General features: G+C 33.5%; 1 protein-coding gene and 1 pseudogene across 1 annotated transcript; both read left to right on the top strand.

The window, feature by feature from the left end:
• Positions 1-705: 705 nt before the first annotated feature.
• On the top strand, positions 706-2,809 carry LOC145031919 (LEAF RUST 10 DISEASE-RESISTANCE LOCUS RECEPTOR-LIKE PROTEIN KINASE-like 1.4 pseudogene; annotated as a pseudogene).
• Positions 2,810-10,862: 8,053 nt separating this feature from the next.
• LOC145031918 (50S ribosomal protein-like protein) lies at positions 10,863-11,704 on the top strand. Its single transcript, XM_078980573.1, has 2 exons — positions 10,863-11,058; positions 11,138-11,704. The coding sequence occupies exons 1-2, from the start codon at positions 10,871-10,873 to the stop codon at positions 11,601-11,603; spliced, it is 654 nt and encodes a 217-aa protein (XP_078836699.1). The 5' UTR covers positions 10,863-10,870; the 3' UTR covers positions 11,604-11,704.
• Positions 11,705-19,046: the final 7,342 nt, after the last annotated feature.

The raw sequence follows: 19,046 nt of genomic DNA, 5'->3' as shown, positions 1-19,046 counted from the left end.
TTTTTTAAAATCGTTTTTTGTAACAGATTCGTCTTTTTTCCTAAAAATCGGTTTTATTTCGGTTAAAACACCATTTGAGGAAAAAAAATACAGTTTCCAATTTTTATTAAAAAAACCGGTAAGATTTTTTCCCTTCTGATTAAAAAAAACCCATTTGAAATGTGCATTCTATTACTAACTCTACTATGATGAAATTGTGGACTCTTACCCACATACGAATTAGCGAGCCCAATCAGCCAAAATAGCTGTAGCTTTTTTTTTTTTTTTTTTTCTTTTTAAAGTACGCTGAGTGCCAGTGGATATATACCCTCCCAAAAGGCCAAAAGTGAAATTTTTGTGAATCACTACACTCTACAATATACTATATTCACCGAAAATATACATTAACATATCTATATTATTACTATCTTCCACCTTCTTAATGTGTTTATGTGTTGTCGCTTGGCAATTGGAAATGCACCTGTATAGGTCAACGACCTCTTTTGGTTATATCATATTGAATGTAACAACACATCAAATTTACTAACAAGTCAAAACCCAAATTTCTTTTATCCAACACTAAAGTCAACAAATTCCACCAAAACTTGACCTAAATTGATGATGGAGTAAAATTCCAAATTTGGTTGTAGTTAGTTGGACAATTAGGTCCATAATCTTGAACAAAAACTAGCAATTAATAAACCTCCATCAAATCAAACACAAAGATATCATTCCTAATGAACTCCCAAATCCTTTCTTGGTGTCCTTCCTCCCTAACCATAGTCAACTTGTTAATTCTCATTGTAGCTCAAAGAGCTTCAAGCAGCCTCCATGAATCTTATGAAAATTGTGCCGAGTCATTCAATTGTGGGAATATTTCCAACATCCGATACCCTTTCTTGAAGCATCAAGATCCCATCTACTGTGGGTATCCTGACTTCGAGCTCGACTGTAATGGCAAAAATGCCCCTACTATCGACATAAACAACATGACATACCATGTTCTAAGCATCGATCAAACATCCAATATCCTAAAGATCGTTAGAGAAGATGTGAAGGAATCGATATGTCCACATGATTTCGTCAACACCACCATTAATCACAACCTATTCGATTACTCTCCAGCTTACATGAACATCACTTTCCTTTATGGATGCCCAGATTCCTTCAAGCTTCATGGGGTTCCTCTTGATTCTTTGTCTTGTGATGACAATGGGATTGATAAAGTTCTTGTTTTACCCGGAGAACAAGGACCTGGAATCTGTAATCACAGTGTCATTGTCCCGATTCCTGTAATGGCAATCGAATCCACAGGATTGGTGAATTCAACCGGTTTAGATCAAGTTCTCCGGGGAGGATTTGAGGTTAATTGGAAACTCGATGCCACTAATTGCAGTCAATGCACTCAATCAAATGGTCGTTGTTTCTACGATTATGATTCAAATCGAACTTCATGTGCATGTTCTACTGAACCTTTCATCGCAGAAACTTGCACCATGGCTAACGCAACCCAAACCAGTTCTTCGTCAAAGAAAAAATCCATGATTATAGCTCTTCCTATCACCGGCGCCATTCTTGCTGCCATTGGAATTGTCTCCGGAATCTTTGTTTGCATAAAACGGAAGAAAAGGTATCCCACCGGAGAAGATGAAGAAACTCAGAACAAAGAAAGTGCGACAACGGCTGTTTCAAGCAAAGGAGTTGCTACCAGTTTTCCAGCTAGCATTACTTCTTATTCTTCTTCAACAACGGAATTGGGAACCAGCACCTATTTCGGAACTAGGGTTTTCACTTGCGATGAACTGGAAGCAGCTACCGGTGGCTTTGACGATTCAAAAGAACTCGGAGATGGTGGATTCGGCACCGTTTACTATGGTAAGCTGACGGATGGTCGAGAAGTGGCGGTGAAACGCTTATACAAGAACAGTTTCAAGCGTGTGGAGCAGTTCATGAACGAGATCGAGATCTTGACGATGTTAGATCACGAAAACCTTGTGAAATTCTATGGATGCACTTCAAGAAGAAGCAGAGAACTTCTCTTAGTTTACGAGTACGTTGCTAATGGCACAGTCGCCGATCATCTTCATGGAAAGTTCGCCAACGCGAACGCAAATCTGAACTGGCGATTGCGGCTGAACATCGCGTTAGAAACAGCGGAAGCATTAGCATACCTCCATGACTCCGACATCATTCATCGTGATGTGAAAACCTGCAACATCCTTCTAGACGAAAATTACAAAGTCAAGGTTGCTGACTTTGGGTTGTCGAGATTATTTCCGTTCAACGTCACACATGTCTCCACCGCGCCACAAGGGACGCCGGGATACGTGGATCCGGAGTATTACCAGTGCTACCGGTTGACAGATAAGAGCGACGTTTATAGCTTCGGGGTGGTGTTGATGGAGCTCCTATCGTCGTTAGAAGCCGTTGACACGAGTAGACACAGGCATGATATAAACTTGGCTAACATGGCTATTGACAGGATTCAAAATCGTCGGTTGAGTGAGTTGGTTGACAAGGCAATTGGGTTCGAGAACGATGGTGATGTGAGGCGGATGGTGACGTTGGTGGCGGAGTTGGGTTTCTGGTGTCTGCAAGTTGAGAAGGATATGAGACCGACGATGAGAGAAGTGGTGGAGAATTTAAGAGGGATACAGAATGAGAAGATGAATGTTCAAAAACCAGAGGTGGTTGACATTGTGGTGGAGGACGGTGGTAATCCGCCTTCATCTGATTCAGGGATCACCGGCAAATTGGTTGAGAGTTAGGCGCAGGAAGGTGATTGAGTTTATTTCATCTTCATAGTTCATATTCGTTTCCTAGAAGTACTATTCACTACTTTTGTTATTAAAATTAAAATTGTATCAAATGATTTGATACTTCCTTAGTTCCTTTCACTCTTTTTAATGTTTTTTTCTTACTAATACAACTATAAATTAAGTCGTCAGAACAAAAATAAAATATGTTAGTAATTCATAAATATATGTGAACTAGAGTTTAGTAGGTTCATGGGCTTATACCAAAACAAACGTAAACACATGTGAACTAGAGTTAAGTATGTTGATGGGCTTATACGGAAAAAAAACGTAATTCATTACATCTACAAATTATTTTACTAATATTTTATCAAATAAGATAGTCATAACTACTATATGCTTCTAAACAATAGATAACATCATATGTTATATAAAAACACTAAAATGAAATAAGTATATGAAGTTGGAATAGGACAAGTTTCAATCTTGAAATGACATGTCCTTCAATATATATATATATATATATATATATATATATATATATATATATATATATATATATATATATATATATATATATATATATATATATACTAGGCGAATACCCACGCGTTACGCAGAAACACCTGTATAGTTAAAATCTTTACAAATATATGTTTTTTAAATACAACAATAGCATTATTATTAAATTTGATATAATAATTAGTATACTAAGTTGATATAGTATATTGATTATTAAGAATTATATTATAATATATACGTTTATTAAAATTGCATAATCTTAATCGTTTGAATGATTTCTACCTATAGGTTACTTATGAATAAAATTAAATATAATATATGGTTTATGTTATTTATAGTTGTTGTTATTGTTAATTACATTTTTAAAATTTATTTGTTTAACGTTTTAATTTCTATCATTGTAATTATTTAAAATATCAAAAATTGTTTTTTATTTTAAATGTAACAATATAATCATTTATTTAGATTTATTTATAACTATTATTATTGTAAGTTATTTTACGCTATATATTTTAAAACTTTTAGCTATTATAAAAATATCTTTAGGAAATATTTTACTTATATCGAAATTACAATTTACTTTTTGCATTTAACACTTCAATTTATCACTTTTAACAATTCACAAATTATTTTTTGGGTTTTTTAAGTGGTCTGAAATTTATATTTAAGTTGACACTATAATGTTATATTTAAATTAACAATTTAAGTAATTTGTACAAACTGTTCAAATGTTGTAGCTTTAAACTCATAATGGTTTACATATAACAACATATTAAATCTAGTAAATTAAGTATAATATGTTAAAAATAAAATACATAACTTTATAAGTAGAAGTAAATATATTATTTTAATATTGAAATTTAGTTTATATATAATTATACTTTAGGTTTGATATTCATTTAACCTTATTAATCAAATTATAATCATTATTAGAAAGACACTATAATTAATCACTTTTAACTATTTACAAAATATTCTTTAGTTTGTTTAAGTTAAACTAAAATTTATATTTAAATTAACCATGTAATGTCATATTCAAATTAAGAATTTAAGTATTTTATACAAATTGTTCCAAAATTGTATCTTTCAAATGATAACGGTTCACATCTAACAATATATTAAAACTAATAAATTAAGTATAGTATGTTAAAAGTTGAAAAACATAACTTTATAAGTAGAATTAAAGATATTATTTTAGTATTGAAATTTAGTTTATATATAATTACACTTTAGATTTGATATTTATTTAATCGTATTAACCAACTTATAATTATTATTATTAAAAATAAATTGACAGGTCATGTGAGTTTCAAATTAATATGGTAAAAGGAAATATGCATAAGAGTTTCAAATGAATGTGGTGAAAAGAAAAATGTTTCATTTATAATATAGTATGATATATATATATATATATATATATATATATATATATATATATATATATATATATATATATATATATATATATATATATATATATATATATATATATATATATATATATCAGTTATTCGTGGATTTCATTCATTTTATGGTAGAGTTTTATATCCATTTTTTTTAGTGTATGTCTCTTAGATCATCTCTAACCCATCTCTATTTTTTTTTCCCTATAAATGAAGTAAAAAATTAGATAAATGGTGTTTCATCTCCAACCCCACTTCATTTTCTATCCAAATTTTTACCCCGAAAAATATATTCCTAAAATATTCCATTTTTATAACTTATATATATTATCAAATATACATCTTTACTAATTAGATTTTAACAAATATATATTATATTTTTTTATTAAAAAAATATTTCAAATTATATTATAATAAATAAAATGTTTATATACAATAAATTCAAATTAATTAATATTTTATTATAAATAAGTATTAGTTAAATAAGATTATATTTATAATAAATATATTAAGATTATGATCATATTTGTTTACTATATTTTATAAATTATGTTATTGTGTTTCAAGTTCTTAATATATATTTACTTTTTTATATGAACTCAATAAATAAATATTAAACTCTATATTTATGATTAATTAATATAAATTAGTATATAACATGATATTATAAATATTAAATATTGCATTTAAATTATAATTAGCAGATATAATAAACTATAAATATATAGAATAAAAATTTGAAGGACTAAAATTGACAACCAAACTTCACCACCATTTTTTGGAGATATGAATAGTATTCCCCCATATATGAGGGGATACTATTCATATCTCCAAAAAATGGAGGTGGAAATGGGGTAGGGTTGGAGAAAAATAGGAGAAGAAATTGGGGAAAAATGGAGTTTAGGGGTGGGTTAGAGATGCCCTTAGACCATCTCCAACTCATCTCTATTTTTTCTTCTAAAAATGGAGTAAAAAAATAGGGCAATTAGTGTTTCATCTTCAACCCTATTTTTATCCCCAAAAATTATATTCCTAGTATAGTTTATTATTCCAACTTACATAGATTGTTAAACACGTCATTCTATTAATTTAGTTTTAACAAAAATATAATCTATATTTTTTTCATTAAATTAATATTAGATACATAAGGTTATATTTATAATAAACTTGTAAATAAATATTATACATGCATTTATAAAAAATATTACACTTACATACTTTTAAATAAATATTATACATATATTTATATAAATATTAGAAATACATACTTTTAATTATAAGTTTTTGTAAAATATGTCATTGTATTTTAAATTTTTAATATGTATTTAAATTTTTATATGAATTTGATGAACGAAAAACAAACTTCATATTTATAAATAATTAATATAATTTAATATATAAAAAAATATTATAAATATTAAATATTATATTTAAATTATATATAGTATGTAAAAATGAACTAGTAATGTATAAATATATAAACAGAGGGACTAAAACCAACAACATAAAGCTTATCCCAATTTTGGGAGAAATGAATAGTATAACACCATATTTGGTGTAATACTGTTTATATCCCCCAAAATGGGAAATAAATAAGAGAATGTTGGAGAAGAATAGAGGAAGAAATGGAGAAAAAATGGAAAATAAGAGTGGGTTGGAGATGCTCTTAGACTGATACAAAAACATATTTATCAATTTTAACCTGAGTTTCATTGACCATAAGTATACAAAAACTTATTCATCATTGACAAAACTGCATAAATGGTCCCTATGGTATGTCGAAAATTGTTACTTTGGTCCAAAAAGGTTTTGATTAGCACCAGTGGTCCAAAAGTTTGATTTTATTACCACTTTTGTCCAATTTGCTTTGAACTTTTTTATAATGATGATTTTGCCCTTATTTTATTTTTTTCTTATTTATTTATTTATTTAAATATATTAAAATAAAAATGAAAAATAAAATTTCAATGTATTTCCTCTTCCCATCTCTCTCTCTCTCTCTATGTCTCTCTCTCTCTCCTCTCTCTCTCTCTCTCTCTCTCTCTCTCTCTTTCTCTCAGCTTCTCTGATTTTTCATAAAAAGGAATATAACATAACCACCATCAACTGCCAGAAAAGTATGAACAACAACCACCACCTATTGAAAACCACTGCCATCACCAGCAGTTCTACACCACAACCAACATCTTTTTTCAAGCAACGACGAGTTGGATTTAGAAAGAAAAGGAAGAATGTAAATGAATCCATCAGATAGAGAGAGAAAGAGGGATAGAGGGGGGAGAGAGATATGGGACAAGATAGAGAGCGATGACTTGGGATAAAGATCTATTCAACACATATCGACAATTGCCAACTTCGCCACTGTCGTTGCATATAAAGAACCCTAGCTCAATACTTTGCATTTTCAGAAACCTTAGCTTCACCTTCTTCCCTCTTCGTCTCTATCCTTCGTTGATGGAGACAACGATCTAGGAGTTACAGAAACCCTAGATTCGCCTCTCCAATCAGTCGTTTATGGTTTGACGACGCTAGGGTTAGGGTTTCCAAATGGTGGTGGAGGCATTAAGGTTAGGGTTTAATGGAGATGTGGTGGTACAAAACTGCTCCATTCCCATTTCTTTTTACTCATCTCCATTCTCGATGTCGACGGTTTGCATATATGGTGTAGATCCGGTGCCGACATTGGTTATCTCTGAGGAACCAAAGATCTATAAATAATTAACCGGAGTTAGGGTTCGCTTTATGAAAACTAAAACGGAAGATGAAGGTAGACGTGTGAATGGCATTGTACGATTTGATTTCCCGGCAAGAGCATGGTAGCTCTAGCGAGATGATATTGTCTTATTGTGAAAGGGAAATGTATTAAGAGAGAGAGAGAGAGAAAGAGAGAGAGAGAGAGAGTATGTGTGTGTGAAGGGTGTTTTTCTTTTGCCTATTTATTTTATCTCTATAATAAAAAATTGAAAAAAGAGTATATAATTTTTTTGACTAAGCTGCACAAATGGTCCTTGTGGTTTACTCAAAATTGTCACTTTAGTCCAAAGTTTTCATTTTGTTGCGAGTTTGATCCCATTTGCATTTAATTTTTTTATAATGACGATTTTACCCTTATTTTTTTTTTCTTTTTTAGTATTTTTATTTATTTAAAAACTTTTCTAATTAAAAGAAAAATAAAAAAGAAATTACCTCTCTCTCTCTATTTATACCAAACTTCCATGAATTAATACCACTACAAACACAAACAATATGAAGCTTATAACCTCAAAAATCCATAATTTCCAAACCTTTATAACCAGAAGAAGTTTTATAAAACATATGAAAATTGGTACTTCAAGAACATAATTCATTTACTTCTATCTCCTCTTGCTCGTGCTACAGTTTGAACCATTATCATGTCCGTTGAAGTTGTCTACTCCATCACCAAATCAATTTGCAGCTTCTAGTTTCGAATGGAAGAAAGATGACGATGGAGAAAAAGACGTTTCCGATGATAACAAGTGGAAGGAATCAGAGCTAGGGTTTGTTGTGGATCTTCATAGCAGGGAGCGCTTTTGTAGTGGATCTTCATAGAAACTTTGGTGAGGGATTCCAGATTAACGGTGAGATAGATAGATATAAAGTGGAGGCAAAACCCTAACTGGATCTTCATAACAGCGTTGACGAAACCCTAATCGAAGTTAGGGTTCATTGTGGCTCCGACGACCTTGATCTTCATATCTAGCTTTCTTCGACTTTTCTAGGACTACCGTTACTGTACTGACTAGTTAATCCGATGAAGGCTCTAAAAAGCGACATCTTTCTCTTCAACGATGTCGCCTTCGCCAGCACCTTTGACAACGAAGGATCTTTATCTAGTCGATAATGGAAGATGAAACCCAAAAATTGAGAAGTTGAAACCCATAAGATGAAACCTAGAAATTGGTTGGAGAAGATGAAACCCAGAAATTGATTTCTCATAAAAAATGATTCACAACAGATATTTTGAACACAAAAAATCGCTTTTGGAAGACGATAGTCATTGGAGAAAGACAAAGGAAGGTTGTTGGTGGGTTTGGGTTGCAAGGAGGAAGAACAAGGGGAAGGGGAGTGTATTTTTTATTTTATATGTTCTTGAACGATTGGAGAGAGAGAGAGAGAGAGAGAGAGAGAGAGAGAGATGACCCTTTGTAATTAAATAATAAAAATAGTAAAGGAAAAAAGAAAAGGAAAAAACAAATAGAAAGGGGCAAATCTGTCATTTGAAGAAATTTTAAAGTGCTTTGGACTAAACTCGCAACGAAATGAAAACTTTGGACCTGTAGTGCTAGTCAAACTTTTTTGGACCAAAGTGGCAATTTTGAGCAAACCACAGGGACTGTTTGTGCAGTTTCGACTTTTTTTTTTTTTTTTTTTTTTTTTTTGCAAAAGGCAAAATGGTCATTATAAAAAAAATGCAAAGCAAATTGGACCAAAGTGGCAACAAAATCAAACTTTTTGACCATTTGTTCTAGTCCAAACCTTTTTCGACCAAAGTTACAATTTTCGATATACCAAAGGGACCATTTGTGCAGTTTTGTCTTCATTATTTCATATGCATTTTCATACTAGTATAACAATATCTTTACAAATTGAATTCAATTATTTTATTTTCCAAACCATTTGTGCTAGTCCAAACCTTTAATGTTGTTTAGATGTAACTAAGTATTGTTACATCAAATTTATCTTCCCACAAAATAATTTATAACTTCAATTTCTCATCTTATGTTTCAGTTTTATTTATATAAAAGTTATATAAAATTACATAAGTGGTCTATATGGTTTATCAAATGTCACAAACTCAATCATTGTTAAATTTTTTTATGAACATGGTCTCCGTGGTTTCCAAAACTTGCAAAAATGATCCTTTTTACTAATATCGTTAGTTTTAGTCCGTTACTGTGAGGGTAATTTGGTCTTTTTAGTTACCAGAGTTTATGAATAATGGTTAAACTAGAGAGACAATTTATATAATTTTTTTTTCTATATTCTAAGTTTAAGAGTTTATGGCTTTTCCAACATTTTACTTATTAAAATTTCATTTTCATCATTCACTTTAAAATTTGTAAAATATTATTTTCACCCTTTTATTTTTTAAACTTTCATGATTATCCCCCGTATTATACATAATTTGATTTTCCAAAATAACTTCCGTTCGTTAACCTAAAAAAACTATTTTTTTACATTCTTATATATATATATATATATATATATATATATATATATATATATATATATATGTGTGTGTGTGTGTGTGTGTGTGTGTATTGGTATAAATTCAAGGTGTTCAATGTATCACTGTGATTTTAGAACTTTCTTTCGTTAATTCTTTAACTTACTTGTTTTTATGTACATGTCAGTATAATTTCGAGTTTGTCTACTTTTCAATGTATTTTGCGATGTGTGCATACCTCTCTTGTTAACATCTTTTAACCTATGTATGTCACATGATCTCATTTACGCACCAAGATGAAGTCAATTTGGGTGCAATTCCCCTGTTTTGAAAACTCAAGCAACATACAACCATCACTATACCTAGTAACCCCCAACATCCATGTATGTGTTATAATTTATGATTTAAATAGTTGAAAACACCATTTTTTATAATAAATATAAATTGTGTGATTAACAATTTCATGTTGCAGCCAGCTCTAGGTAATAAAATCATATGTAAACTATGAAACACTAACCGTTAAAGAAGTATTTCTCGATTTCAAACCTCAAACCTCCATTCTAAAACTTTAAGTCGCAACCAATAGACGCTTAGGTTGAAAGAAACAACTAAGAGAATGACACATATGAGCTACGATCGCTTTGAATCCACTACCTTTAAGGGGTATAGACACCTTTTGACTATCCAACAATAATGTTTATAAACAATAAAGTATTTAATTTTTGTAGTGTATTTGGTTAACAATTTAAAAGAATATAAAATACCAGACAAGACTAAACTAGATTCATGCACATTCTAAAATAAATTTTTGAATAAAATAATACATGTGTATATATATATATATATATATATATATATATATATATATATAGCTAGAAAACAATAAGTATACTCTAAAGTTGTTATGAAAAAATTGTTATTTTGTAAAGAAAGAAGTAAAAAGTACATGTAGTAGAAGTATCCCCTACGGCGTGACCCAGGGGAAAGACCGTTTCGGAACTACCTGTTATCGTCCACGTGGCATGGGCCCACCTCTATTCCATCCTACAAATCCTCCCGTATTATCACCTGTCACTTTAACCTTGCCGGCGTTAACTGTTGCTTTCCTTCACTTCTTTAACCTCTCTCTTTCTCTCTCTCTAGTGTGTAGAAAAAACAAAGAATCTATACTCTCTATGGCTAGATCACACGATAAGCATCTCGGATCTAGGTTTTTCTTTCATGATTGATCCATTTCTTGTCATATCACGATTTCTAGAAACAATTTGATTTACATGACCTTTTGTTAGATCGGAATCAATGGCGACGCTGCAGAAATTCAAGATGTTAGCGACACAATGCGCGGTTGCCGGAAGTCCTACGCGGAGTCCTTCCTCAAGCCCTGTCATTCACCTACGCCGACGGAAGACGCTACGGATGTTACTCAGTCGCGGCGGCGGCGAAACCACCCGGCGGTTGCCGCCACCTGATGAGTTTGTAGATCGGAGAGGAAGCGATGTTGATTCTTCGCCGGAGGATGGGAAGGATAACGGTTCAAGACGAAAGTTAAAGGACTTGTTTGTGTCGTCTTCGGTGTCTCCGCCGCTGGATGACGGTGGACGTGAAGGTGGTGAAGAGACGAATCGGTGGAGTGGTGAAGGCGATCTGATTGGCCGGCGCAGTGGGTCAAGAAGATTTAGGCATTTGCCGGGGACGTTACGGCAGCGGTTACTTAGACGAGCATGGAGGCCTGTTCTGGTGACAATTCCTGAATAAATTTTGATATTATTTTTGGAAAATGTAGAGATAATTTCCAGAAATCATTACAATAACAATAACAGAGTAGTAGTATTGAATACTGATTTTTTGTTTCAAAATATCTTCTACGATTTTTTTTTGAATTAGAATTCCGATGAAGAACAAGTTGATTAGATTCTACTTGAATTTAATCAAAGTAATTACAGAAACTATCAACTTTTACCCAATTTGAAAAACTGATTTTGCACTTATTTGTACAAAATTTCTGGATCTGATTGATATAAGTGCCCCAAGATTTTCCAACAAACTTTCTTCTTGTCGTTGAAAAAAAAGATTAGAATGAAATATTAAATTCGATCAGCAATTCTTCACGACAAAAATAGAATAATAATATTAGATAACAATTGATCAGATTGATATCTCTCATTATTTTTGATAGATCATGTGAAGTTTGAAAAACATTTATAGAAGACAGATTGTATTGTGTTTTTCAAGATGAAAAAAGCAAGTAGAATTAGAATTTAGAAAACACATAGTGGATCAGTGGATGTTTCATATAAAAATCATCAGGATATAAAAAATATTTGGTATAAAAAATTGTGTGATTTATTTAAAGGGAAAACGACAGTTTGTATTTAGCTTCGTTAAAGAAAAAAGAAGGGTTACTGTAGGTAGGAATGAGTGTCTTTTTGCAGAGAATGTATGGAGAAATCTTTATGGGAATAGTTGAAAGTGGAGTGGAGATTTCCTTTTTCAACATAGTCTATGTATATACTCTAATTTTGCATTTGTATGTTTTATATTTTTGGTTTCAAACAAAATTAGGTGTTTGGTTCTTATCGTTTAGCATATTTATCATTTTGAGGATAATTATGGAAAGGTAACCAGCTTTGTACTTTGTAGTTTTCTAAGAAATTGTCCGTCTTATCCAAAGTTTTAAGATCGGGATTCTACGTATGATCATTTTCAAATTTCCAAAATCGAGTTCATAGTCTTGAAATCTCACAAAAAGTGATATAAAAGGTTATTGATTGTTTATAAAACTTTTTTTTTCGTATTTCAAAGTTAAATAGCTCAACATGGTAACTGGTCATGTAGTAGTTAATGACATGGTTAAAAAACTAAAATAAGTATTAAGATTGATAATTTATCATACAATAATAGCAATTTACAACCTTCATATTAGTCACTTTAAATATTTAACATATTATGTACTTTTATTATAAGAAAGAAACCAATAACAATTTAAACTTTTGAAGTTCAATTAAAAACCATAAGTTTCAAGCTCTTGGTGAAAAGAACTTGAGCAAACTCAAATCTATTGTTGAGCTTGAACTATTGAAGGGAGAAATTAATAACAATCTGAAGCTAAATCTCAAATTCTACCATCGATGAGCGTAAACATAAAAGAAGAAAAAGAATTATAGACTTGTTAGTCATTTACAATTCATAAAATAGTACAAGAATAGAGTTATTATCAACTTACCTTTGGGTAAGGAAACTAGGTCAAACAAAATAGGGGTAAAGATAATAAAATTTTGATTAAAATTTGGAAATTTTCATGGATTGGTAGGATCGGATCAGATCAGATCCCGATCATACAATCATGTTTGTGATCTTACATACAAAACGATCATATTGCAATCTGACAATGTTTTATAGGTATGATCGCATGATCTTACAATCCTACAAACAATATCTCAATTTTAACAACCTTGATCATATCCGTTTTTTATGAAAATTAAGGAAGGATATAAACCACCACATATATACAACATAAAGTGTCCATATTGTACTAGGGTTTTCACATATATCTCCCTATTAATGAATGCAACAAGATCATGATTTATACAACATCACATGTCTCTTAGAAATGATTAAACATTTTAAAAGACTCATTGCGAGTAAAATACACAGATAAACACATATATTAACAAGCAATACAAAATATATCTCATCACAATGCATCTTATGGGGATATATATGTTCAATATTATGTACTCCCCTTGGTCCTTAACTAAGAATTATCTTAATTTGTCATCATAAGCTTCTTAGATCACCAAGTACTCCTAAATATGGTTACAATACACTTGAATTTAATCCAACACACTAAAATAACCATTTATTTGACTTTCAGGAATCAGTTACTTATTATCTTGATATATGATGTATCATTGTTGGAGATATTTCCACTGATATAACAAGTTTACGAAACTACTAATAAGTATATAGGTCTATTAGGTTGCACATAAAGTACAATCTAAAAGCGAGAATAATATATAAATGGATAGTTTATTAATGGTGTAATTAGAAAAAAAAGACTTAATTTTTAATTAGGAATATTTAACTATTACTAGATAGTTATCTATTTAATTATAGACAACTATGTCATTAATTAAAGTATTTTCTTGGTGGAAAATTTCGCAGTAAGTGACCCCTCTCTCTAACTGTAGCGTCCAAAAAAATCATACTAGAAGTTTTAATTTTTCAAAACCATTTTATAATCCATAAGTCATACAAAAGATTGTTTCCAAAAACATAGTTATCAAATCAGAGTGCCTAAAAACATCTCTCAACATAAATCTCAGGATGATATGTACAATTAAGCCTTCGTCTTGACCCAATCATCTGATATACCTAAAACCATAAAATCAAACTGTAAGCCAAAGCTTAGTGAGTTCCCCCAAAATACCCCATGCAGCAGAACATATACAAACATGCATGTTGGTTCCATAATCATCGGACCGGATTACCCCAAAGCCCATAACATAAGTTTGAATTGCCTTCCTGACCCTCAACTTACATCTGGATTGCTCCCGAGCCTACAGCATAAGTCTGGATTGCCATTTCGGCCATCAACTTATGTCTGGATTACTCCTGAGTAAGGATCCCAAGCTAAACTTCTTGGTGTGTGTCATGCGATCATCCCGAGCTCTTCCCTCCACTGCCGGAAGTACCTGAAACCAAAACTGAAAACCGTAAGCACGAAGCTTAGTGAGTTCCCCAACCTACCACATACCATACATATCTAGTGATCCAAACATGTCATATACAACCGTGAGCACATAATCACATACTGGGCCTCGCCCGCCATCGGACCCCGTCTGTCATCGGGCCCGCCTGGCATCAGGTCCTACCTGGCATCGAGCCCCGCTCGGTATGCATATATGTTTCCCTTAGGCCCCACTTGTCTTTAGGCCTAGCCCGTGATACACATACATACGATCAAATAACATAATGAAACATACATAAACATTCCCTAACCATACCCTGATCTAAGGCCTCGCCTAACTTAGGCCCCGCCCCTAGTCTGCTACTAAAGTAGTGGAACCCCATCCACACTCCTAATAGTAGTGAGATACGGACCCCTTCCTACACTCATATCCTTCCTACCACGGACCTCGCTTTTGTTCTACTAATATCGAGATATGGAACCCCATCCATACTCAGCTAGTGATGAGATGCGGGACCTCGCCCACACTCACCTCCCTACCAGGCACATACAAGTATCACGAAGACAACAAGTATAATCTAACGCACTACATAAGAATCTTCCTCGGGAATACCCCGACATTGGACCCCCGGCCCGGAAACATACTATTATCTAACGTACCTCAGGCTTACCCCAACATCCGACCCTCGGTCCAGATCCTATCATACCGTAACATGCAAGAATCACAAAGACCTCTAGCATCCTAACATTCCTCGGGCCTCGCCCGACATCAGGTCGTAACCTGGACCATATATCAATAAGTGCCTAGGGCTAACCCCCGGGTCTTCCTTCTATATATAAGCATAAACATAAACATGAACATAATGGGTCAGCATTGTGGCTGTAGACCCATGCACATAGTGAGGAGACTCACCTCGCACTGCTGAAGATTCGTTGAACACTTCTGACTGCTAACCGGCACTTCTGAACTGCTTACTCTTTGGCTTCCCGAACTATTAATACCCAAACAACATTTAGACCATAATAATCCAAAAGTCCACCCTGGTCAAACTTGGTCAAAGTCAACCTCCAGTTGACTTGACTCACCAAGTTATTCTACCAACTCGTCGAGTCCATACCCCTACAACCCAACACATCCCTCGAGTCTAGCAAGAAATCGACAGGTCCTCCTTCAATCATACTATCAGGACCATCTTCAATCGACTAGTCAAGTTCATCCTTGAACTCGTCGAGTTCATCATCCATATGAATGTGTCTAGTCTGTGACTCGCCGAGTTGTATGAAAAACTCGTCGAGTCCATCTCCATAAATTAAGGAGATTTCCTTAGACTCGTCGAGTTCTTCCTTGAACTCGTTGAGTACGATGAACTTCATGACCATCATGGACTTGGGCCGACTGAGTCCCTTTCCAAACTCAACTCATACCCTTAACAAAAGGGTTTTGGGGCAAGAACTGGCTTGACTCACCAAGTCCCACAACTGACTCGTCGAGTCTCTCTATGTCCAACATTATTCAGACGTATTCAGACAAGCTCAAGGCCTTCAAGACCCAGATCTGGCCTCCTAGGGCCGAGATATCACACAAAGTTGCTACCTTGCACCCATACATGGCCCTTTTTGCTCAAAAGGCCATAATAACCACTTAATATATGCATGGAGAGGTATAATGTCATAAAGCTCCCACCTTTATGTCTTTATTACTCTGAACACCTCTAAATCTAGAAGGATCTATCTTGGGGACGTCCAAATCCCACAAGACATCCTTCTTGGACCATAAACTCCATAAAAAGGGACATAAGGAGAATAAACAAACTAGAAGTCAAGGAAGGAACTTGATTACCAAAATGAGCAGCAAATAGAGTGAATCTTCTGGATCTACTCCTTTCTCCTTGAACCTCCAACCTTCTTCTTATTCCTCCAAGCTTCAAGAATGCTCCAAAACTCTCAAAATGACTCACAACTCAAGGGAGGCTCTAAGGTTTTCATTATGGACTTAAGAGAGTATCAGGGGGCTGATGACGGCTATAATGCTTCTTAAATAGGGTGTAAGGCCCACATTTAGGGTTTTCCCCAAACCTAGCCAACTCATCGAGTCAGTCTTTTAACTCGTCGAGTAGGTCACTAAACCTGCGACCAAATTGCGCTCCTACTCGTCGAGTCACCCATCTACTCAACGACTCACTTCCTCATTTGAGGTTTTCTTCTCTTTTTCGGCCTTCTAAATTCAGGGTGTTACAACAACCTAGTGGGTTGACATTGGTGCCTTCGATTGACAAGTACAGTGAGGAAAACTCACCTAAAAGTCCAAAAGATAGTTGAACTGATCATTTTTTCAAATATCAGCTCTACAAGTCGCCTGTACAACAAATAAGGACAAAGCCTCAATCTACAGCTTAAAATACCCCAAATGACCTAAAGTCAAACTTGGTCAAAGTCAATGGTCAATGATTAAAAGTAAAAGTCAACATCAAGCCTGACGGCGCCCAACGTACCAACTCTACACTCAACGTAGAGCCTAAGAAGGCAATTATGGGTGGAAATGAAGCTACGCGATGCGTAGCAAAAATTATGTCCCGTGTAATATGATGTTGTCTAACTTTTCCCGTTAAGTGCTTAATACCAAAAGCTAACCATCCAATTCTCAGATATAGTTCCTAATAAGTCTATAATGTATAAAGTTTCCAACTTTATCCATTAAGATGGTCCAAACAACCGAGATCTAGTATTTAAGTCTCAAAGGGACCAAAAATGCATATTTCTCAACTTAATCTATTAAGTCCTAGTCTCCAACCTTCATATCTGAATCAATATGATGTTTAGATGGATAAAGTTTCCAACTTTATCCATAACAAGGTCACAAACTTTCAAGATCTAAACTTTATTCACTAAAATGACCAAAAATGCTAACACAACTTTCATGGCTTAATGAACAAGCACCAACACACAACTTGTTGGATTTAGTGTGCCCATAATTATAATTGCTATATACTTGAATTGATAGTAGCACAATCTTTTTGGGTTGCCCTCAAAGCTGGCAATTGGACAGTATAACTTTTAGAAAGAGAGATTAATTTATTATGTGATTAATAAATTAATATAAAAGGTTTATTAATGTTTTATGAAAATAATATATTAATTAGAAACAATATTATTTATTAATAATTATTCACAAATTAAACAAAATTAATTTTATGATTAAAAGAATTAATTAAAAGTGCAGGGTCTAAAATACAATTGCTCAATAGTTGAACAAAGGACTCCAGAACCTTCCCGGTTAAGGGTGGATGGTTTTGGAGGGGATATTATAGGGTTTATAGAGTATCTCATGTGGATAAATAAGGAGTTGGATAATTACAAATTTGAAATATTATTATTATATTCCAATTAGTGTTATCCAAGGCTTCATTGTACCAATATATAAAGGATCCTAAGGGCTCTAAATTTCGGACACTCTATTCTCTAGAGTGTAACGAACTATCCCAAATCGTACCCATTTGGGTGTGGGTGATGTAATACGGATGATTCGGGTGTTCAGTTTGGGATTCGGAGCTAAGGGGTATTTTGAGAAATGGTAGCATGGGCTTTTATGGAAATTGGATTTGTGTTCGGGAATTTTATACCGAGTATGAGTTAATAAAATTGTAGAGCTTCTCGTTATCTTTTAATGGATATATGGATTGTCGGAATCGGATTTATATTGAAGAAGTTATGGCCTTCAGAGTATTTTAGGGTTTAAGAGGAAACCCTAGTATGCAGAGCGTACATAGGGAGTATACGGGATGTACTGATGCAAAGGTCAGTACATTCGGCGTATAATCGTGTATGCTTAGTGTACTGAGGAGGAAGGATCGCGAAGCATCGACCTCGTATGTTGGGAATACGAAGAGTATGTTGGGCGTACCAGGGGCACTTACAACCCTAATTTTGAGTAATTGTAACCTATTTAAGCATCTTAAGTCTTTAGGGATGGCCTCTTGACCAACCCCCAACCCCCCCCCCCTAAAACCCTAAATCGACCCTTTAGCCTCTTTGTGGTGTTCTTGAGCTTTTAAGAAGACTTTGGTGCCTATTTTTTTTTTTGCCTTTGCGGAGGAAGTAGAGAAGCTTGAAGTTTTCTTGCTTGGTGAGAAGGTTTTGGATCCAGAATCATCATCTTTTGGGTAAGCTTTCTGAGGTATCAGGTTTTAACCTTGGGTTGTAGATGTTTAGATCTCCTTATAGCTTATGTTGTTATGTTTTTGGTCCTTCTTGGGTTAATGGAAGAATTAAGACGTTTTGAGGGCAAGTACTTTTAGATCTGAGTTTGTATTGGACTCCTTAAGCATAAAGGTGCAAGCTTTATGAGATTTTTGGCTACATACATGAATTAAGTCACTTACTAAGTCCTTTTAAGCTTATGAGCATTTAGCCATGCATGAGCGTAAAGTTGGCAACTTTATGTGATAATCCAGATGAAGGAAGTTAGATCTATGTTTTGGAGCTTTGTCTTAAGGGATTAAGTGTTGAAT

This window comes from Lactuca saligna, chromosome 2 (assembly GCF_052625555.1).
Source record: "Lactuca saligna cultivar CGN05327 chromosome 2, ASM5262555v1, whole genome shotgun sequence".
NCBI classification, from domain to species: domain Eukaryota; kingdom Viridiplantae; phylum Streptophyta; class Magnoliopsida; order Asterales; family Asteraceae; genus Lactuca; species Lactuca saligna.
Note: the sequence above shows the minus strand (reverse complement) of the source record. Positions and strands in the feature narration are given on the sequence as shown.